This window comes from Dendrobium catenatum, unplaced genomic scaffold (genome assembly GCF_001605985.2).
Source record: "Dendrobium catenatum unplaced genomic scaffold, ASM160598v2 fragScaff_scaffold_1539, whole genome shotgun sequence".
Lineage (NCBI taxonomy): Eukaryota > Viridiplantae > Streptophyta > Magnoliopsida > Asparagales > Orchidaceae > Dendrobium > Dendrobium catenatum.
The window spans coordinates 725,464-750,084 of NW_021320001.1; the positions used below are offsets into that span (position 1 = coordinate 725,464).

The 24,621-nt window shown below is 35.6% G+C and overlaps 1 protein-coding gene across 3 annotated transcripts in view; it reads right to left on the bottom strand.

The window, feature by feature from the left end:
* The window catches only part of LOC110094323 (AP-4 complex subunit mu), a 42,784-nt gene that overhangs the window by 12,510 nt on the left and 5,653 nt on the right, over window positions 1–24,621 (bottom strand). For 2 of the 3 annotated variants that reach the window (XM_020819531.2, XM_020819530.2), the window contains exons 2-5: window positions 14,495–14,589; window positions 9,862–10,065; window positions 9,564–9,680; window positions 9,273–9,401 (exon numbers count right to left, since the gene is read on the bottom strand). In XM_020819531.2, the coding sequence (XP_020675190.1) occupies window positions 9,273–9,401; window positions 9,564–9,680; window positions 9,862–10,065; window positions 14,495–14,589 (545 nt within the window). Of the gene's footprint in view, window positions 1–9,272; window positions 9,402–9,563; window positions 9,681–9,861; window positions 10,066–14,490; window positions 14,590–24,621 lie in introns of those variants that run through there. The other variant, XM_020819532.2, reaches the window with a different exon arrangement.

Below are 24,621 nucleotides of genomic sequence, written 5' to 3' on the forward strand. Positions count from 1 at the left end.
GTGGATTTACCCTTAGAGATAGGATACGAAATGAGCATATACGTGAAAAGGTTGGAGTAGCTCCAATAGAAGAAAAGATTAGAGAGAGTCGCCTTAGATGGTTTGGTCACATAAAACGGCGGCCTTCCAATGACCCGGTTAGGAGAGTAGATGTATTAGATTTGACTTATGTTAAGAAAGGTAGAGGCAAACCTAAAAAGATCTGGTTAGAAAATATTAGGAATGACATTTCTTTATTAGATTTTAACGAGAATTTGACCTTTAATAGGACACAATGGAGAAAAAGGATTCATGTAGCCGACCCCATGTAGTGAGATAAAGGCTTGTTGTTGTTGTTGTTGTTGTTGTTGTGTAACTTGACAAACATAATCAAGATACTATGATTTCATTATCCCGTGTTGTCATAGTTTATAATTTACTAAGTTAGAGAGTTAGAGAAGGTAATCAACCCAACCTGACAAAAGGAATTTTATCCATGGATTGCGTCATTCAAAGGAACCTTGTAGATTAGAGTGAATGCCTATTGTTGAAATCCAGCCGTTCCTTGTGCAAAGGATCCAACGGACACAAAGATCAATCTGTGGGATGCTCTCATGGATCACGCCATAATGAAGGAACGAATTTAGAAAAGATTTTTATGTATTAAATATGTAGTCTATTATTCCGCATTAAGATATCTTGTATATATCTATAAAAATGGAAGATTGTAATGAATGAAACAAGCTTTTTCCCTCTCATGCCTCTCAAATTAAAATGGTATCAGAGCCAACAGCCTTAATTGCCGTCGAAAAATGATCTTAGATCATCGGAGGAGGAAGAGAAAAAGCTCAGAGCATTCGAGACTTGATCATTGCCGACTCCGTGTATGCCGAAGCCGGGACGGACGATTCCCCACATGCTGAAGCCGGAAGCTGAGACGGAGCCGAAGCCTCGATCCAAACTTCCAATCCGACAGGAAGGACAAGTCGTCGGAGGAAGATAGTCGAACAGCCAAGAACGGAAGCCCGATCCTTCACTGCTCTTTCGCTCGATCGGCAGGAACCACACTTCCACTCGATCGGCGGGAACCGCACTTCCACTCGATCGGCAGGTACTGCACGAAGTCCCGATCGCTGAACGAGAGAAGAAACGAAGCTGAACGAGAGAGAACGGAAGCCCAATCCTTTGCTGCTCTTCTACTCGATCGGCAGGAACCGCACGAAGTCCCGATTGCATGAGCAAGTCCCCTCTCTGTCAGTCTTCCCCTTTCCCGTTTCTGTCTATGGATCCAGCTCGATGGAGGAGCCCGAACCCGTGCCTTGTCCCGATTCGAGCCTTCTTTTAAAGGCTCGGCTACTTTGTTTTATTTATAAAAAAAAAAAATTCGACCTTTATTGTCGATTAGAAAAATCTTGGGAGCCTTCATTGTTGTCCAAAAATCAAATAGATAGTCTTCATTACTATTATTTGATTCAAAAATGTCAGAAATTAACTCTTCTTCAAATACTGACCAACTTGAGGATTCTATGGTGCACCAAGGACGAGGTGACCTTCAAAGCATGCAACCTTCCTATCGTCTAAATGGGAAGAACTACCTAAAGTGGTCTCAATTTGTGAAGACCTACTTGAAGGGGAAAGGGAAAATACATCACCTCCTTGGAGGAGGACCAAAAGAAGGAGATCCTAAATTTGAGGCATGAGATGAAGCAGACTATGATTATGTCATGGTTGTGGAATTCCATGACTCCAGAAATTAGTGATACATTTATGTTCCTTTCGATTACAAAGGACATATGGGATGCTGCTAGACAGAGCTTCTCCAAAGCTCGAGATGAGGCTTAAATCTTTGAAATCAAAGTCAAAGTTGGAAGCACAAAGCATCGAAGTAAGACCGTGACGGAGTATGCCACCATTCTACAAAATCTATGGCAAGAACTTGATCATTATAGGTGCATAGAAACTAGATGTTCGGAAGATGCTGCGATCCTAAAAAACTTTACTGAAAAAGATAGAGTTTATGATTTTCTTGCAGGACTAAATACAGAATTTGACCAAGTTAAAGTTCAGATCCTCAACAAAGAAGAGACGACATCACTCAACGAAACCATTTCTCTCATCCGCGCAGAAGAAAGTCGATGAGGAGTGATGTTAGAACTAAAGGTCGTTGAAAACTTAGCAATGGTGATGAACAAAGAATCATCATGGAAGGAGAAAGGTAAAGATTCTTCAAAATTTAAAGATAATGATTCACTTTGGTATAGTTATTGCAAAAAGTCAAGACACAAAAGAAACATGCTGGAAAATACATGGAAAATCCCCCAACAACGAGTGGAACCAAAAAGGTGAAATAAAGAGCACATCACATGCCAACAACACTACAAGTAAGCCAGAAGCACAGTCCAGCCTTGGAGAATTCAATAAAAAAGATATTGATAAATTGAAACGACTCCTAGTATCTCTTGAAAAACCAAATGCTTCTTCTTCACTTGCACTCTCAGGTAAGACTCCAATTTCTATTAGTTTAAGTGCTTCCATAAATCATTTAAAGGAATTATGGATCATTGATTCAGGAGCCACAGATCATATGACCCACTCACCCACCTCATAAACTATACTCCTTGCCTAAACAATAAGAAAATCATCACTGTTCTCTTACCACAGTAGCTGGCCAAGGAGACATCATATTATCTCTATCCCTCACCCTGAAAAATGTGCTCCACGTACCACAATTATCCACAAATCTGATATTAATACAAAAACTTACCAATGATCATAATTGTCAAGCCTTGTTTAACCCTACTTATTGCTTATTTCAGGACCAGAGATCAAGGAAGAAGATTGGACTTGCTAAGGAGAGAGCAGGATTGTACTATCTGGAAGAACCAAACCAATTTAACAATAATTGCTCCATGTTATCCCTAGTAGATAGGAATTCCACTATTTGGCTTCATCACAACAACGAGTGGAACCAAAAAGGTGAAATAAAGAGCACATCACATGCCAACAACACTACAAGTAAGCCAGAAGCACAGTCCAGCCTTGGAGAATTCAATAAAGAAGATATTGATAAATTGAAACGACTCCTAGTATCTCTTGAAAAACAAAATGCTTCTTCTTCACTTGCACTCTCAGGTAAGACTCCAATTTCTATTAGTTTAAGTGCTTCCAGAAATCATTTAAAGGAATTATGGATCATTGATTTAGGAGCCACAGATCATATGACACACTCACCCACCTCATAAACTATACTCCTTGCCTAAACAACAAGAAAATCATCACTGTTCTCTTACCACAGTAGCTGGCCAAGGAGACATCATATTATCTCCATCCCTCACCCTGAAAAATGTTCTCCACGTACCACAATTATCCATAAATCTGATATTAATACAAAAACTTACCAATGTAATTTTCAAGCCTTGTTTAACCCTACTTATTGCTTATTTCATGACCAGAGATCAGGGAAGAAGATTGGACTTGCTAAGGAGAGAGCATGATTGTACTATCTGGAAGAACCAAACCAATCTAAAAAGAGTTGCTCTTTGTTATCCCTCATTGATAGGAATTCCACTATTTGGCTTCATTATTATAGACTAGGACACCCATCTTTTGATATCCTAAGATATATGTATCGAACTTTTCTAGAAATTAGACAATAAAAGTTTTTATTGTGAAACATGTGAGTTGGCTAAACATAAAAGAACCTCATTCCCAAACAAAATTGAGAGATGTGCTACTCCTTTCTACCTTATTCATAGTGATATATGAGGACCCTCTAAAATCCTCAATATCTCTGGAGCATGCTAGTTTGTGTCATTCATTGATGATTGCACTAGAGTCTCTTGGATCTATCTCTTAAAACATAAACCTGATGTTAAAACCATGTTCCCATCTTTCATTCCATGATCAAAAATCAATTCGGGGTAAAAATAAGGAGATTCCGCTCCGATAATGCCAAAGATTTTTTCAACCAAACCCTTTCCTCGTACTTCCAGAGTGAAAGGATCATCCATGAGTCCTCCTGTGTTCACACCCCATAATAAAATGGGGTTGCGGAGAGGAAAAATGGTCACCTTCTAGCCTCCACCCGAGCTTTCCTATTTCACTACAATACATCCAAATCCTATTGGGGTGAAGCTCTTTTAATGGCAACTTATCTCATAAACCGACTACCTTCAACAGCCTTAGGACTCAAAACTCCAATGGAGACTTTGTCCTCTTTTTACCCCGAGTTTCGAACCCATCATAATCTTACGCCCAAAATCTTTGGATGCACTGCCTATGTTCATATTCACAGCCAGGGAAGAGGAAAATTAGATCCAAGAGCACTCAAATGCATCTTTGTTAGCTATTCAGCTACCCAAAAAGGTTATAAGTGTGATCATCCACCCACAAGAAAAATCCTTGTCTCTATTGATATTACCTTTGATGAGCAAAATTTCTATTTTTCAAAATCTCATCTTCAGGGAGAGACTGAACTTAAGGAAGATGAGAAAAATGAACAAGCACCTCTTGACCTTCCTCCACCATCTCAAACCAATCCCTATCTTGGGTTTCAGGTGGATTGGTTTGAGGTGGATTGCCGATCAAGCGGAAGATCAGCGAAGGAAGATGAGGAAACCCAAGATAGGGAAACTGAACCCAAGATAGGGAAACAAATGATAATACTATTATTAGATTTGAAAATGTTTACTCCAGACGTACAAGCTCAAGCTGTGCTCCACCAAAGCAGATCCAAGAATCTGAACCATCTCCTGAAAATAAGGTAAGCTCTCACCACCTCCCTTATACACTATAAACAACTCTATATACTTCAACAACTTCACATCGTCACACAAAAATTTCCTGATTTCATTAGAAGATATCCATATTCCTAAAGACATTTCTGAGGCCTTATCTGATAAGAATTGGAAAAATGCCATTAAGGATAAAATGCAGGCCCTATAAAAGAACAAAACATAGGAGATCGTCAATATACCGATAGGGAAAAAACCGGTCGGCTGCAAATGGTTGTTCTCAGTAAAATACAAAGCTGATGACACACTAAAGAGATATAAGGCAAGATTGGTGGCAAAAGGGTTCACTCAAACATATGGCATTGACTGCCAAGAAATGTTTGCACCTGTAGCCAAGATGAATATTGTCAGAATACTACTCTCACTAGCAGTTAAGTACAACTGGCATCTGGAACAATTGGATGTGAAAAATGCATTCGTGCATGGGAATTTAGAAGAAGAGATATTTATGGAAATATCACCAGGGTTTAAAGAAAAATCTGAAGGTAACAGGGTGTGCAGACTGAAAAAAGACTCTATATGGACTCAAACAATCACCAAGAGCCTGGTTCGGAAGATTCTCTAAAATCATGCTCCTTAATGGGTATTGACAGAGTCAAGAGGATCATACATTATTCTTTAAACACTCAGACTCAGGGGGAGTCACAATATTATTAGTGCATGTTGATGATATTATTTTGACTAGAGATAATAAAGAGGAGAAAGTTAGTTTAAGGAAAAGTCTTACTAAGGAATTTGACATCAAAGAACTTGGTATACTAAAATACTTTCTCGGAATTGAAGTAGCTCACTCCATCAAAGGAATCTTCATTTCACAACAAAAATACATCAAAGATATTCTAAAAGAATTAGGTAAATTAGCTTGTAAATCAGCACCGACTCCAGTAGAACCTAATCTTAAACTGGGAGAAGCTAGAGAAGATTTAGATGTAGATAAAAGGGTCTACCAGAGACTTGTAGGGAAATTGATCTACCTCTCCCACACTAGACCAGATATAGCATTTGTTGTAAGCATGGTCAGTTAGTTTATGCAGAATCCAAAGCAAATTCACATGCAAGCGGTAGACAGGTTATTGCACTACCTTAAAGGAAATCCAGGAAAAGGGATTCTCTTTAAGAGAGATCGTGGAATAACCCTAGAAGTATACACGGATGCTGACTACGCTGGATCACCGGTTGATAGAAGATCTACCTCTGGATATTGCATATTTCTTGGAGGTAACTTAGTTACAAGGAGAAGCAAGAAACAGAATGTGGTGGCAAGATCCAGTGCTGAAGAAGAATATCGAGCTATGGCCTTGGGAATATGTGAGCTACTATGGATCAAAATAATCCTACTATGGATGAGCCCATGAAGCTACATTGTGACAACAAATCAGCAATCAGCAAGCCCACAATCCAGTCCAGCATGACAGGACTAAGCACATAGAAGTGGATAGATATTTCATTAAAGAAAAACTAGATAGTGGTCTAGTAAGTGTCGACCATGTACCATCAAAGGATCAACTTACAGATATCCTTACCAAAGGATTGGACGGTTCTGCCTTTCTCAGAATGATTGACAAGATGCGAATGACAGATCCATATTTCCCAACTTGAGGAGTGTTGAAATCTAGCCGTTTCCTGTGCAAAGGATCCAACGGACACAAAGATTAATCCGTGGGATGCTCTCATGGATCACGCCATAATGAAAGAATGAATTTAGGAAAGATTTTTATGTATTAAATATGCAGTCTATTATTTCCGCATTAAGATATCTTGTATAGATCTATAAATAGGGAAGATTGTAATGAATAAAGCAAGCTTTTTCCCTCTCGTACCTCTGAAATTAACACCTATATATGGGGATAATTTTAAGCCAACCTTAACAAACAAAGAGCTTTGTGTCCTCTTAAGTGCACCCTATGATTCACAACTCAAAGGGGTTAACAATTAGAAAATATTTGAGCTATGGCCGCGAATATAATATAATGTTGTCATTTTACAGTTAAACCACCCAATTAGAAGGCTCCAAACATAGTCATTATTTAGTGGTGTCATTTGGCTGCATGTCACATCAATATTGATGTAAAATATTTTGAAAGTAATTATAGCAATACATTCAATAAGATGTTGGCTTTTTGTGAGCAAAAGTTAATCTTAAATTTGTCACATAACGAACTATTATGACTGGTAGATAGATTATTGCTTTTAGCTTTAGGGAATTATATTTGATTTGAAATATTTTTTTGTATTTTAATTTTTTGTGTTTTTATATTGTAATCGGAATTTGGGTCACAAAATAATTTATTTTGAAAGTTGAGATCATTTTGAAAATGAGATTTCCTCTTGCTAAAATTTACTTTCAACATAATCATTAGTGGGACATTGTTGTTTGAATCATTTTTATTTAGAAATGAGAGCTTAATTTTTGAAAGTAAATCCCCCCTCTTGTTATGATACAAATTGACTACATCCATCATAGAGATATTTTGATGATTGCACTTGTTATTTTGAAATCAAGTCCACCAATTCACCAGTACATCAGTTGTGAATCATTCAATTTCAATTAAATGCTTGTTGCAAAGATGCTTATCAAGGTTGCATAAGTGTTGTTAACTCAATCCTCATAAATAGGAAGATCTGACTTGAAATATGGGACTATAGGCAAAACGGCCCGCTAAAAAACATGCATACATTTTGATGAATTTAATTTGAAAAAGAGAGGATTTATAAAATCCTCAATGTGATTGCATGTTTTTCAAAATGGTCGCATAATTCTCATAACAGGGTGGATTCAAGTTTATTTAATTTTCCTCCCACACAACATTCTTATCTTTAGATTCAAACATTAGCACATTTATCAAAGTACATGCAGGCAAGTTTAAGTTTGAAAAAGAGTTTGTAATTTTTAAAATGATTGTAGGGTTTTTGGAACAATTACATACTTCTCGATGTGCTGTCAAATTTAAGTTCACTTTATTTTTTATCCGCGCAACATTCTTAGACATTAAGTTCAAATATTAAACATGCTTATCAGAGTACATGCAAAAAAGTTGATTTTGGCTACTTGAATTTTCTTTTAGATGATATGCACGTCTTTCGATGTGTTTGCGCAGTGCATTTATCTTACTTTATAGTGTATGCAATATTCATTGATTTTAAGCTTAAGCTTTTGGTGCATTTGTCGGAATATATGCATACAACTATAATTTTAGTGCCCTTGAATGCTTTTTGATGCACATGCATGACGCACTTGCACATTATGCACTTATAAAATTTTTTAGTGTGTTTATGGGATGCACTTGCATATTTTTTCGATACATATGCATGATTTAGCATGAATCTAGATATGATATATTTGAATTTAAGTTTCTCCATAATGCAGGTAGGAGATTTGAAATTATTTGTGTGAATTTCTATCGTTAAAATGCGTACAATTTTTTTTTATTATTATTTAAAATATTTCTCCTTATGTCTGCTTGTGTATGTGTTGTGGATCTGGTGCTGTTAATGGAGATTGTGAATCATTTAGGTACATTAAGATGTCATTTTTTTTAATATTTGTACTAAGAGTGTGTGTGTGGGGGGAGGACCCAAGGGGAATAAATTTACAAAGAGCGACTTGCTTAGTTCACTTTTACATTTCATGTTCCATTCACAAAGTTCTTAAGAGTCCATTTTGTTTAGGAAAATTCTAAAAGTGGTGGGTTTTAGGAAAATTTTAATGTGATGTTTATTAGTTTCTCTTCAAAAAAATTTCTCGTGATTCAAATAGACTAATAAAAAAATTATTTTTTAATGCAAAACTTTAATTGGGTAAGCGCCTATGGTGGTGTTTAGTGCATCGGGCAATAGCAGCAATATCATGTTGAGGGTATCTAGCACTTCTAATAACACCAACATTCAAATATGACAGGTCTGATACGCAACTTTAGTGGGTTTGAAATTGATTATTATCAACTAATATAACTAGAAGTATGTGATATATAGATTTGATTAGTTTAAGTGTATTGGAGCTATTATATAAAAGAGTAGGAATATAGATGAGATATAACAAATAAAATTAGATGCCTAAAATAAAAAAAACGACTCAAAAGTATTATACTAAAAAGACAATCAGGGAGACTTGGAAGGTAATTTTTTATACCAATTACAATTAGACTGGTTTAGATTATTATATTAGAGGAATTATGAGAGTGGTATTGATTGAAGATAAAGTACTTAAAAATTAACTTGCATGAATTTTGATAGTGGTATTATTATACTTTACATTTCAGTGGAACTTAAGAGGCATGTAGGGGAAGGTACCAATTCTTTACAATATTCCTTTCTTATACTCAAATAAGGAGAAAACTTCTCCAAAATGACTAGGAGTCCAGAAAGTGTAACACTACCTGTAATAAACATGCCTAAATAAAAAAGATAGTATTCTACTCCTATAACTTTATAGCAGAAAAAACACAAGGCAGTTAAAATGAAAAATATAAATTGTTGAGAAATCAGTGTATGTTCACTCACACTAGAACTGAATGTGACACTAATTTTTTCGATAATATCAACAAATATTTCATCCCTTTTCCGAGCACCAGGTTCATTTGCGACAACAGATTTTGTGACAGCTGTGCCTGGCATCCGTTTGGTGCTTTGCTGCATTAATTCATGATGGAGCAGTTAATTTAATCAAAAGAACAAAATAAGAATTCAGCTAAATGCACTACTACTTAAAACAAGATTATGGAATTCAAGGAGCAACAAACAAAATTTCAAAAAAAAATACCAATCTTTAAGTATCATAAATATGAGGTATACCATAAACATTGCTGCCGGACCAAGAGTTGGAATTCGTGAAGAATCAACCACAATTGGTTCATTAAATACGTATGACTTTAGAACCTCCGTAGATGTCATTTGTGGATAACCAAAGTCCTGCAAATAAGATATACAACAAACAGCAACGGAATGGCCTGGTTCAGTAAAATGGTTCTACTTAAAAATTTTCCATAGAAATGATATTGATTACTAACATGCATACAAGTTCTGAAAAATCATTATGTAAATCATTAACAGAGAATACTCACTATCATTAATAACAAAAAAATTTACTTACGATGACTTCATCAAGCAACTCATATACAAGAACAAAATTTTTGCGTAATGAATCTTCATTAAGAACCCCAAGGTAATCTTTGATTACACGTGCTATCCTTTGTAGAAGCTCCAAAACAAGAGATGGTGAAACATTTGCTCTCGTAGTAGCAACAAACATCAATCCTGCTACCTTTGCATGAATGTAATTAACGCCATCCACATTCTGTAAAGCCAAATGAAACAAACAGCTTGTATTAAATGATGTATGATTAAAGTGAGCATCTAAGAATATTAGAAAGTTAACAGGTGAACTGTATCGAGGATCACCAAAATTAAAAGAAACCGGAACCATAAGAAGCATTAGTCAGAAAATCAAGCATCTAGATGCAGAATAACAAGATTCCAGAAATAAGAATTCCTGAACCATACATTTCACAATTCCATAAAAAGTAGAAAAGCAAGAGACCATATGCAGCAACATATGTTCGACACATAATATGATATTTCATAACATAACTTCTGACAGTTCATCAGATATCACAAGCTTGCCTTACAATTCACATAAAGGAACACACATTAAAAATCGCTTTCATGTTAAATTCTAAGTGGGCTGTAAAAGAAACAGTCAGCAGGAAAACCAATTGCCTGAAATTAACATTTAATCAAGGATTTGGAACCTCTATAACGGTATTTCTAGGTAAAGAGATGATCCAAATCTCAAATTTTATAATCATCGAAAATGAAGGATATATGCATTAAGATAAATAAATTGACAATTTGAGTGTTAATTTTACTTTAGTTGATAAGAATTCTTTCTCTATTTTTAAGGATTTCAATTTTAGTTTTCCGTTTTGAATCATCCCTATGATGTTCCCAAAAAGAATGGGTTGTGTTCTCCAATTTTCTAAACTACTTACATCAGCCCGATTTGGTTCCCAATCTATGGCTTTGGTTCATTCCCTAAAATATTAAAAAAAAATCTAGTACCACTAATGAATTAAAGAAATTGCTGCATGTTTTAAATTAACATATTTATAAAAATAAAAATCCCAAAGAATGATTTAAACTTTTGTGGCTATAAAATTGACGGATGATGTGACTAAAAGTATATATATACCTAAAGATGTCAGTCAAAAATTGTTTGATTTCAAAGATTTATATAGTGACGATCTACCACCACATGCTACTGATTTGATGCATGGACCATCTTTGCCTAATTTGCCATATTATAAGATCAATCCAACAAAATATGCTAAACTTAAAAGGCAGGTCGATGGTTTAACAAAGGCTATAGAGTATGAGTCGATGTGTAATTAATGCATTACTTATACCTGAGAAAGATAGATGGAGGTAAATGTTTAAACACTAAAGTATTTAGCAAAATTACTATCAAATATAAATTTATATATAAAGTTGGGATGACTGAATGGTTGATTATGTCTTTTTGATTGAATAATGCACTGAGCTCTTTTATAAAAATTATGAATCATATTTTTTGAGCTTTCAATGAAAAATTTTTAGTTGCAAAGTATGATGATATATTGATACATAATAAAACTAAGATCATTTAGTCCATCTTATAAAATTCTTGAAAGTATTGCAAATTAAGAAATAATATATGTAACTAAAAAAATGATGTTTCATTGCATGATACAGCTAGGATTTAATCTTACTTAAGATTGATTTTGCATAAAAATCATTTGTTAATAGATCTAAAAGCATAAGTACATTTGAAGTAGTCATGGGCTTTTTACTTAAAAACCCTATACATAATATTAAACTTCTAACTAAGTCTAAGCCTAACGAACATTATGCATAGTTTGCATAATGATATTAACAAAAATTGATTGTTAATTATAACAACTATAAATTAATAGCTAATGTGAGAGATATGTGGAATTTAAACCAAATAATAACATAATGATTCATATAAATCCTACAAGATTTCCTACATTAACTTCTAAGAATTAACAACAAGAAAAGCCATATAAAATTATACAACATATTTGAACAAATAATTTTAGGTACGAAAGTCGACATTATTTTTGATATTAGTGCAATCTTTAATGCATCTGCTTTGAACTTAATACCAAGATCTATCAACCAATGCTAAATTATTCTCTTTCCACCTCTTTTAAAACTCACATCCAATGCTTTTCTAAATAGTTATATAAATACCAATCTAATGTGTTAATACATGATGAAATTATATCCAGTAGTGATGAGAGATACTAAAGGTATGCCGTTTAGTCAAAATCAAGGTGTGAAAGACTTATAGAACAGAAAAGAATTATCTACAATGAGTAAATAGGGTTTTCACGGAGGAATTAAAGGAATTAGAATGATTCTCCTAATCAATACAAGAGAAATGAGCAAGGGATGCTAACAAGTAGCCTTAGACGGTGTGTTGAAGGCTTAGATAGTGCCTTGGAATCCTAGCCAATGGGAGATATACAAAAAGAACTCAATGGGAGCCCTGGCTGAAACCTATAAGAAAATTTTGAGGAAAATAATTCAATTTATTCATATTGAAATTTTAAATCCTAAATGGCTCTTATTCATAGAAAAATAAGAGAGAATTTATGTATATCCACATCTTCTACTAATTGCAACAATTTAGGAATCCTTATTTTAAATTTCTAACATCCATACAAATTTGGGTCAGCGGTATGTTGAAAATAGCTAACAATTCCAAGATTCTCTCCTTAAATGCGACTGAATTCTTAAATGAGGGAGGAGAATTTTGTGAAGTGATTTTAAGATAGTTTTTTAATACCCTACACATAAATCTCTCTCAATATCCTAATTTGACTTCCCCCCACTATTTTTGAAATTTAAATTACAATTTTGAAATTTAGCCCAACAAACTTTTTTGTTTGCAATTTTATCTTTTGAAGCCTAAACTTAAAATTTAATTGAGATCTTTGAAGATAAGGTTGCAAATGACCTAATTGGTCCAAGTACTATATTGTTCAAGTTTATTCATTTATTTTTTTATTAAGCTCAAACCAAATTTAAACATGACCGGAGTTTCAAAATCTTATTCAAAATCAATTATTAATTTGTTATCATGTTCGAACTATAAGCGAGCTTTAATCAAGCTTAACTAACCCTACATTATATGTTAATGATTTAAATAAAAAAAAGATATATTAATTATCAACCATTTGCACAATATTTTCATCATATTTAATACATAACATATTGATATAATAATATAAAATAAGTTAAGAAAATAATTATGTCAACATTAAATGAGGATTTTAACAATTTCTTGGTGAGCTACATATTGAACAATAAATAAGCATATTCACAAATGTAAATAAACAATCGGTCAATGTTCAAGCCTATCAATTATATGTTGAGTTTTTCAAATTTTGTTTACACTTGTTCAATTATCTTAATAAATGAACATAAATGAGTTTTTTTTTAAATCATAAATGAGTTTAATATGAAAGAGTATCAAATTATTCATTGAGTGTACTAATTCGCTTAGAGTCATGCTCCATGACAGTTTTACATATAATGATCTATGAACTATTTTACAAGAGTCACCGCAGCTAATGCCTAGATCAATTTAATGAGTATCAAATGAACAATTTTTTATAGTAGAATTTTTATAAATTGATCATAACTAATTAAATAAACATCAAAGTTTACGATCATTGAAAACACCATTTGTGACCTTTGAAACAGACAAATAGACAGTTTAGTTTTAGATTTCTTTTTAGAATTGCACCAAGGATGTTCCCTCTAAGATGGGTTGTGGGTTTTGATTTTTTGAACTCCTTCCCCTACTTAGATTTAGCACCTTTCATTAGTTGTGAGTATGGTTTGATTCTCTTTAATTTCTTGATACTTTGCTTGTGCATTCAGAACTTTCATTCCTTAACCCACGACTTGCATTACTTACAAACAAATTGGCATCTTATTATCCTATTTTTTTGGACTGGAACTTGTGTAACTTGTTGATGTCTGCCCCCCTGCAATTGTTATGCAATTCGATGGCTTGCCTTTTGGGACTCAATTTCTCTGCTTAAAACATTTAACTAATTTTTAATTATAATTTATGCAAGAATTCATATTTGTAAAATATGAGGTTTTATTTATGTAGATATTATACTTTTTTGCAACATTAATTAAATGAATTTTTAGTTGTATGCAATTCTTTCTAGTGTTCTCCTGATAAAACAAGCTATTAAAGATTTTCAAGAGAAATTATCTCCTTATTTTGACATGAGATATTATTCTTTTATTTAGCGAGTCTCCTCTTTCTTGTTCATATTCTCTAATTTCTAGTAATTAATCTAATTGTTTAATAAAGTTTTATTAAATTCAATTTTTTAATTATGAAATGATTTTTCCCACATTCAAATTTTTATGAGATATTTCTAACAGATGACCAGTGAATTATCATCGCTACAAAATTTTTATTATTTTCAATTTTTATCCAAAGGGACAACTAGCTTTCTAAATTAAGGGTTTAAAAGTATAAATTTGAAAGTGTGTGTGATTTTCAGCAATTCATCATAGAACTTATTGGAGAATACTAAATCATATGATATCGTATATCAAGAGCAATTAATCATATTAACTCCATGCAAGGCATAAATTCATCATGAAAAAGATAACTTGCTTAACCAAATACCTACAAAGACTGGTGGTGCTTCCTCTGCTTCATCCCCTTTCCAGAACTTCACTTTCCGGAAGAATATCTCCGCACTGCCTTTTGGAACTACACCTCGATCTGCAACCATGTACCCCATTTAAACTTAAATATTATAAGAAATCAAAGTAAAATAATTCAAGAGTACACAGCTAAGCTATTAAGTATTTTTCAGAAAGCACACTCCTAACAACAAGATAAAATAATTAGAACTCAATCAAACCAATAAAGGAAAAGAATGGATTAAGAAAAAAGCAAAGCAAAAACATGCTATCAGTCTGGACTTCTCTATGAAACATTATTTAAAAAAAAAAATCTGAAATTTATAATTAAAATTATTCATCCCATGGAATGCAGAAACTACATGTGACATCATCAACCAACACTGAAGAATTAATGTATGCAAACCTAATCATCAACATATCCATGAAGCATAACGAATTCTAGAGGGCACCAAGTCCATGTCAAACATCTTATGAATACTTGGACACACACACGTTTCTAGGTTTTACCTTTTTTCTGTATTTTAAAAACCTCTTATGTAGTTAAACGCTTCTGAGTCACCAGGAACTTTGGGGACACTTTGAAGGCACTTTACATGCACGATGGGCGTGATTTGAACATAAATTGAACACTGCCTAAACCATTCTGAGAAAGCTATATCTTTTTCATTTTTGCTTGATATCTACTTAGCATTTTCGAAGCCTTCATGCTTCAATGATCACAAATTTTTTTATTTATCATATTCATGAAGTGCATTTCACATTGAAAGCACAGGTTTTTATACTTTCAAACTATCAAGGACGCATGTAGCAATCGAGACTCTCCTTAAAACCAATTAAAGGGGAAAGTAAATTAAATCTGAGGCTTCAATGAATTAGAGAGTCATTAAAATGTTAATATAATCAAATATAATTTATCATATCATCATATAATCAAATGTACTTAACATATTGATAGGAAGCGCTAGTAGAAACAAATGAACCCTTGGCTGAATTTTAATTTGAGCAATTCCAAAAGCAATCAACAAGAAGAACTATGAGGAATAACGATAGAACCCTTTTCATTGATGATATTTGGTAGAAATTAAACAAGATACAATGGATCTTCAATTGGAGAGAAAAGTCCGACTCTGCCAAATCCCTAGCTACCAACTAGAGCCCACTCAACCTTGAGAGCAATCTAAATTCAGCAAATACAACATAAAATTGAAATCACCCCATAGTTAGACCTAAATAAGCTTCCCTAATTCCCTCTCTAATTTGAATTCAATTTGGATTTCTTTCCCTAAATAATTTCCCCCCAATTTTAATTAAAAACTTTTTAAATATCTCTCCCTCTATCTTTCCACCTTTTACTTTTTTTTTCCTCCACCTTTTGCTATTGAATTAAAGCTTTACTAGGCCCCATAAGGGTGCCAAACCCCCTTTCCTCCTTTCAGCTAGGTTCGGTTTTGCTGAACCAAGTGGAAGGCTCCCGCCCTCCATTGCCTATGTGTAATAAAAATTTGATAGGAAGTGGATGCAATTTCAACAAACCCAGAGAATGGCACAAGAAATTTAGGAAGAAGAACACACAAGAACTCTTTTTTATTAAAATAACTAAGAAAAAAAACACAATATACAATTGGATCTTTAATTAGAGAGGAAGATCTAACTTTCTCAAATCCTTAGTCGTCGGCTAAAGTCCAATGAACCTAAGCAAAACTAATTCCAGCAAATTCAAGCATAATTTGAAATCACTCCATAGTTAGCCTTAAATAAGCTCCCCTAATTCGTCCCAAACAGCCCCATTTCCCTACATAATTTCCTCTCATATTAGAACTCAAATTAGATCTCTTTCCCTAATTAATTTTCACCCCAATTTTAATTAAAACCTTTCTAAATATCTCTCCTTTTATTTCTCTACCTTTCATATTGAATTAAAGTTGTACTGGGCCCCAAAAGAGAGGTCGAACCCACCTTCCTCCTTTAAACTGGGTTCGGTTCTACTGATTTGGGCCGAAGGCTCCTGCCCTCCGTTGCCTGTGTGTAACAATACCCCCCCCCCCCTCAGCTCCTTCAGAGTCCTAGGTAGTGGCATTTCAGTATAGCCTCAATCTTGACCTGATTAGAGGCCATCTCCTCCTGAGATACCACATACCCCAAGAACTCCACACTAGGTTGTGCAAAGCAATATTTCTTTAGGTTGGCCTAGAGCTGTCAATATTGGACCCGACCCGAAAATTTCAGGTTTGGGTTGACCCGAACCCGAAGCAGGTCGGGTTCGGGTCTGGAAAACCGACCCGTTTGCAAAACCAGGTCGGATACGGGTTGACCCGGAATCGACCCGAAATAACCCAGAAAACCCATCTGCCCCGGCTGCCAGCTGCCCCACGTTGCCCTGCCCTGGCAGCCAGCTATTTCGAGTCACGTCGCAGGGGCGCAGTGCGAGAGTCGCTCGTGACGTTGTCGCTGCACCGCCAGCGGCCGCTGCCAGATAGCCGGAGGGCCGAACCGCGTGCATCCGTGCGGAAAATGCAAAAGGACCAAAGTCACCGAATTGTCAAAAGACGCGTTGCCTGCACCGAAGAGGGTCGGGTCGGGTTGACCCAAACCCGAATAGTGCCGGGTCAATTCCGGGTTCGACCCAAACCCGACCCGTGACCCGAAATTGACACCCCTAGGTTGTCCAATAGCTGATGCACCTATTCCCTCGGTATCTTGGAGGTGGCTGAAACACCTCACTGAACTACTGTGTAAGTGATTCTACTGAAAGAGGGATGTCTCCACCTTCTAATATGATCTCCTCTAAGCTTTGCAGCTCCACCAAAAATCCTCCCACAACCTCCTGTATGGTCCTCACCATAGTTTTGAGAGATATTATGGCTTTGGATAACCCTGCATCTCACCTAATCACAACCCTTCTCCCCTCCACCATCATTTCAATTGTCAATGCTCTCCAATTGACCTTAGTATCTCCCTAGGTCTATAGTCATTTTATCCCTAGAATGATATTAGTGTTCTCTAACTCCTATGGAAGGAAGTCCTCCCTCACATAGACCCCATGTATAGTCAAACAACCCGTTTACACACTCTACCTATCGCCACCTTCCCCATGCCCATCATCACCCCATAGCACCTTGTGTCCACAAGTTTCACGCCCAATTGGTCCACAAACTGGTTGGAGATATAATTATGGGTAGCCTCACTATTTATCACCACCACTACATCTTTGTCTGCTATTTCTCCGTTCACTTACATGGTATAATTTGGAGTTAATCCCACCACTAAGTTCAAGGAGACCACTGCCACATCTAAATGAAGGTCTTTCTTCTCCTCCACCACCGCCCTCCCTAGTTTTCTCATCATCACAGCTGGTGAGAACCTAAAAAATTCAATCCATACGCCTATGTCCCGATGTATACCTCTCATCATATCTGAAATATAGCCTCTTCATCCTCTTCTCCTGTAACTCTGTCTTAGTGAGCTTCTTGAAATTTTCCCCAGTCCCCCTCCTATAATCTTCTCCTTCGAGGTCTCTTGGGTACCAAAAAGGTGATGGTCATCCAATACAAACCTCCTGAGATGCTGCCTCCAGCTCTCTCTCCAGGTGCCTCTGATCCTCCATTAACTAGGATAACTCCATAACCTCTCCCAAATCATAGGGCATCATCACTTTAATTGCCACCCAAATATATGATTTGAGTCCTTTCATAAAATTTCCCTCCAGTACAATCTTTGAAAGTCAATCTAGTCGGCTAGTGAGGTGCTCAAACCTCTCATAGTACACCATTATTCCATCTTGCGTCAAAGCGAATAACTTCTCATAGAAGTCCCCTCCCCTACTGATTCGAAAACGTTCCAACAAGCAATTCTTAAACTCCCTTCAGGTTCATATGGGCCACCTCATATCCCTCCACTGGAACTATGACAATGCCTTCCCCTCCAAGCATAGCCCAGACACCGTCGGTCTCTCCTCCATCAACCCATTGACGAAATAATATCTTTTCATCTTGTAGATCCACCCATGTGCATCCTCTCATTCAAACGCAAGCATCTTCAGCTTCCTCACCCTCGGATCTCTTCTTTTCCCCATGTTTCCTCCATAACCTCCTATTCCCCAAGGAGGTGGTCCCCCCAAGTGTCCCTATCATCTCTTATACACTCGTACCCAAACCCTACGTCAAAATTTCCCCTCCTTTCAAAATAAGTACCCCTCCAGTCATAACCAACCCCTCTCTTTTCAAATTCAGTACCCCTTTCATTCATAGCAACCTCTTACCTTTTAAATTCAACACCCCTTCTCTAACTAATTTCAGCAAAACCAGAGAACGACACAAGAAATTTAAGAAAAAGAACACACAATAACTCTTTTTTATTAAAAGAACTAAGAAAAAAACACAAAATACACTTGGATCTTTAATTAGAGAGGAAGATCCAGCTCTCTCAAATCCTTAGCCGTCGGCTAGAATCCACTCAACCTAAGCAAAACTAATTCCAACAAATTCAAGCATAATTTTAAATCACTCTATAATTAGCCTTAAATAGGCTCCCCAAATTCCCTCCCAAATTAGTCCTATTTTCCTAAATAATTCTCTCTCAGATTTGAATTCAAATTAGATCTATTTCCCTAATTAATTCCCTCCCAATTATAATTACAACTTTCTTAAATAATTCTCTCTTGATTCCTCTTTACATAATGAATATTAACTCCCCTGGGCTTACATTAAATAATTCCCACTCAGATTTGAATTCAAATTAGATATCTTTCCCTAATTATTTCCCTCTCAATTGTAATTAAAACTTCCCTAAACAATTCCCCCTCTCATCTTGCCCACCACCCACCCTAATGGGGACAACCGGCTCAACCGCCAGTCCATCACATATCTTGGCCAATCACAAATTAAGGATACAGTCAAGTAAATGGTGTTCCCTGTTCTTCCTATAAATTTTCTAGAAACCAAAAGAACATGGGGTTAATCACTGGAAATAAAATTGGTAAAAAATAATTGCAAGGGTTTAAAATTTTTGGTCTTTGGTTGGGACCTTTTAAGGAAATTTGCTGCAACCCTATTGCGACATAACCATTAATTTCCGGTAGGATAAGCTCCCCATCTCGTTGCATTCCATTCACAACAAGTTTACAACAGGACCAGCATATTTCCTCACACTTCTTGGGATGGTATCCATTTCCTCCAAATGGTAAGGGCGTATGCAGAAGATTGAAGTAGCTGCAGCAGAGGTCATCAAGTATGCATCAGATGAATGTCGCTGGTGTGATTTACATCAAAAACCCAGCTTCACTATGTTGGGAAAAGAATAGTCTAAGATCCATAACTCTCTAAGCACAAGAATTGACCCAGAAATTGATTTAAGATCAGATAATCAAGAGAGTAGTCAAGACAATCTACCCGTTCACTTCAAAAAAAATTACAAGAAAAAACTTTCCTCTCAGTTTAGGCATCAAATCATGAAGTGATTAGAAGCTCATATTTGTTGAAGTTCTAATGATTTGATTTCTTGATAGAGATTGTTATTGGTGTTGATTTTCATATCACGATTTGAAATTAAAGAAGATTGATCAGGAGTTCAAGGGCACTATTAGATCATTAATTAGACTCATACCAAGGAGATTCATTGGACTTAAATTCAAGAGGGAGACTTAGTTATGGCTTACTTTTGACACAGCACCTTCCCATTGGTACATTTGGCAAACTAAGTTAAAAGAAATTTGGTCCTTACCGAATACTACGAAGATTGTGAACAAATGCTTACCTGTTGGATCTTCCACCTTCTGTTGGAACTTCTCCTGTGTTTAATGTTGCCGACCTTTCTACATATGAAGGAGAATCAACTGATTCAGTAGAAATAGAGACCTTGCCTCTTACCATTCCAACTCAGATAAAAAATTATTGTATTGATAATGTTTTGGACATCCGTACTACCCAGACAAGGCATGGAATGCACAGACGATTTCTGCTTAAATGGAGTGGACGTCCCTTGACCGCCCCCCCCCCCCGCTATTTCCTATACTAATGTTTTATCTTTTCCAAAAGTGGTTGTCTTGATTTGGCTTCTATTAGTTATTTGAGGTGGCACGTTTATGTGGGCTGTTGGGTTTTATTTCTCCTATAAAAGGGGTTGTTTTACTGCTAGAAAAGGGGTTGTTGTTGGCTGAAATCTACTCCAAACCTAAGGGTTTTCTTCCTAGCTTGAGAGCTATCTTCTTCCTACACCTATTTCTTCTTCCTGGTCTTCTATATATTTCATATCTCCACAGTTTCCATTCCACTTATATCTTTCTTCTCCAAATATAGTGAGTGTAAGGTGTTATTATTTGTTCGTATTTGATGGAGGAATGTCGACTGAAGTTGGAACAAGATTTTTGTGGCAAACGACTAGTTTGATTTTCCCTTTGAGCACCATTCTCTAATTTTCATATTTGCATGTGAGGTGACCTTTCTAGGTTGTTCTGAGTGTAGTTTGTTTTATGCTTTAGTTTTTTGTTTTCTTGCATTGGTTCCTAATCATTTTTTTATATTTGTTTACTATCAAGTTTCATTCTATTTGTGCTGGTTTATATCTTATTGAAGGAAGTGTTCTGTTGCCTATCTAGCGTTCTCCTATTTGGCTATAGAACTTTAGGTTACATCACTGGCTTAGTCGCCGATCTATCACATATCTTGGCCAATCACAAATTAAGGATACAGTCAAGTAAATGGTGTTCCCTGTTCTTCCTATAAATTTTCTAGAAACCAAAAGAACATGGGGTTAATCACTGGCAATAAAATTGGTGAAAAATAATTGCAAGTGTTTAATATTTTTGGTCTTTGGTTGGGACCTTTTAAGGAAATTTGCTGCAACCCTATTGCGACATAACCATTAATTTCCGGTAGGATAAGCTCCATATCTCGTTGCATTCCATTCACAACAAGTTTACAACAGGACCAGCATAATTCCTCACACTTCTTGGGATGGTATCCATTTCGTGAGGGCGTATGCAGAAGATGTCATCAAGCATGCATCAGATGAATGTTACTGGTGTGATTTACATCAACAAACCCAGCTTCACTATGTTGGAAAAAGAATAGTCTATGATCCATAACTCTCTAGGCACAAGACCACCGAAATTGATTTAAGATAAGATAATGAAGAGAGTAGTCAAGACAATCTAACCGTTCACTTCAAAAAAGACTACAAGAAAAAACTTTCCTCTCAATTTAGGCATCAAATCATAAAGTGATTAGAAGCTCATATTTGCTGAAGTTCTAATGATTTGATTTCTTGATGGTGTTGATTTTCATATCACGACATTGAAATTAAAGAAGATTCATCAGGAGTTCAAAGGCACTATTAGATCATTAATCAGACTCATACCAAGGAGACTCATTGCATTAAAATTTAGATTACCGCATTATCAGAATTAAATTGAAAACTTATGTAATAAGCTTATTTTTTTAATTATAAATTCCGACCTCAAATAAAATCTGCTAGAATTGTCCTTTAATTTGATTTTTATCTAGTTTATTATTTGCAGGCAGGATTTCTTCTTTCTGTGAAGTTTATTTATGTCTGGATTAGATCTTATCTTTTCTTAAATTGTTTAATTAAATCCCTGATTAATGCAGTAAATTTAATCTAGAAATTGTCCACAGTCCTTTCCTCCATCTTTTTTTTCATATCCTTTGTTTTCCTAAAGCCCCAGGGTACTGTAGCTAAAAGCCAGTGGCAGCAGTTTCTGGGACTGTAGCTAAAAGTCAATGAAGCAGATCCCAGGTGCTGCAGCTGGAAGCCGAGGGTAGCCATTCCCAAGTGTTGTAGTTAAAGCCACGGGACTCCGTTCAAGTCTCTTTAGCATTAAGCTGCTGTCGACGTTGTTCTCCTGTGCTGCTGATGTATCCACTGAAAATGGGAAACCTTCACGAAGCCTTTTCCCTGGCCCTGTAGATAAGAATAGCAGTCCCTCTAGTCTCGTTTTGCCCAGTTCCGTGAAGTAAATATCCCTGCTGGAAGTGTGGAACACCTGCTGTTGTGGTTTATTTAAACTATCGAAAGACAATGGCTACTTGTTCTTATTATGGACATCTAGGTGCTGTCGTGGCCTCTGCAGGAAGCCAAAGCAGCAGCTGCTTGTTTTCATTATTTTTTTTTCCTTTTCCAGAAATGGGAGTAGGAACAACAACTGCTTGCCGTCCAGAACGAAAAAAGCGGATGTGCTTGCCATCCAGCAAAGGAAAACATCTTGAATTGCGGTTTTTAGAAATCCAGGAGAAGAATCCTATGGTTAGCTTGTTGACTAGTGAAAGAAGACTCAAAAACAACAGATAAACTTGCCTAAGAGAGGGGAAAATAGAAACAAGGGGACATATACAACATAAAGCAACACTAGAGGTACTTTTATTTGATAGATAGATCACTATAGTACCTCAAGAAAAATATCCTAGAACTTTTTCTAACCGTTCTAACCTCTAAATTATGGACATATGCAAGTTGGTATTTGTAATCTGGGAGGGTCTCTAGGTAACTTTAGAAGATCCCTAAGAACTCTTCCACTCAAATATAAACCAATCAGTGCAAAGAAATACGGCCCACCAGCATTTTTTTTACTTGAGCACAGCTTTTGATGCCCCAAGAAAACTTTGTAGATGGGAGAAAAAAGTGCAAAGAGTCCGTAAATTTAGGCCCATCAGACATAGATATATAGCAAAATTATTATTTAAATCTTGAGCCTATATTTAAGTCATAATTATCCAATTTTAAAAATTAGGATCAATTCCTAAAATTTAGGAAACATAATTGCTTCTCATTTGATGTAGTTAGATTTCCTTGAAATGTGCAAGTCAACCGCTTTTCATGCCTTCAATTTTGGATTAGTGGCTGGAGTTTAGGAAGCGAGCTATTTTTGTGTTTTTTTATTCATTCAAGATAAGTTTTGATTTAAATTTAGTGATTTCTATCCTACTTCTATAACTAGAAAATTAACAGGCTATTTTGTAGTTCACTTAATTTAGATTGAATCAAATTTACAATTTCAATTCTCTCCAATTTTTTTAACAATCGACCCTCTACCTTTCTCTGACTTCAAGTTGTCTCTTTGAAGCTGCTAAATCCTTTCAGTAGCTCACTTGATCTAATGGTTGAGAGTTTTAGCTCTCAAACAAGAGGATTTGATTTGAAGTTTGCGTATGTGGTGTGTGTGAATTTGTCTTAATTGACTCAAAAGTCCAAAAACACTCTAACTTCCCTAGTGCCCATGCCTTCAGCCTACAGCGGCAGAACATCAGGTCCTCTATTCCAGCCACAGGAGCAAAGATCCAGAGAGGAAATTCCGAATCCCTGTAGTTGTCCATATCATAAAATAGGTAAGAAAAGTAGCGAACTGCTCACACAATAACAACAATAACAACATCAAAACTTTAAGGTATGTTAGGAGTCAAAGTTTCATTTAAATCTGATAAAACAAGATAATTTCTGATATTTTCTAATCAAGTCTTTTTAAAGCTACCTCTATCTCTCTTAACATACCCAAAAAAATACTATTTCTATGGAAAATATCAAAAGGGAAGAATAATTAAGTAGACAATAAATATTGGAGGTTTCTGCAACCAAAGCCTTGTTTTTAAATTGGGAATGCTCTTCCAAATGAAGTCTACATTCTAGAATCAATTCTCAAGGATATTGTTTTTTCTCATATAATTGTATGAACCCTAATTTGTTGCGTTGGCCCTTTTTTTTTCTTCAAAATCTTAAAGGATCTAATTGGAAGGGATTTTGAGTAAGAGCGTAGAAAAACCTCATGAGATCTTAATCTTCTTAGGTAGGTAAGTAGAGAACTCTATTTCTCAACCGTTAATAGTGATAATTGAGTGATATACCTTATACAATGCTACACTACAACACCCAAGTGCAAAATCCGAATCCACTTAGGACTTGGATACTGATGCTATAAAAAGAATGTTACGAATCAATGAGATCTAGGTTCCTTGGTGCATGCTACCAAAAAAAAAAAGATAAACAAACAAAGAAGAGCCACTTCGTAACTTAGAGCTGCATCGAAAGCCAAGAAAGAGACAAGGGCAAAAGGAAGAAGAAAGTCAAACAATGGCTAATAACAATTTCACACGAAATATAG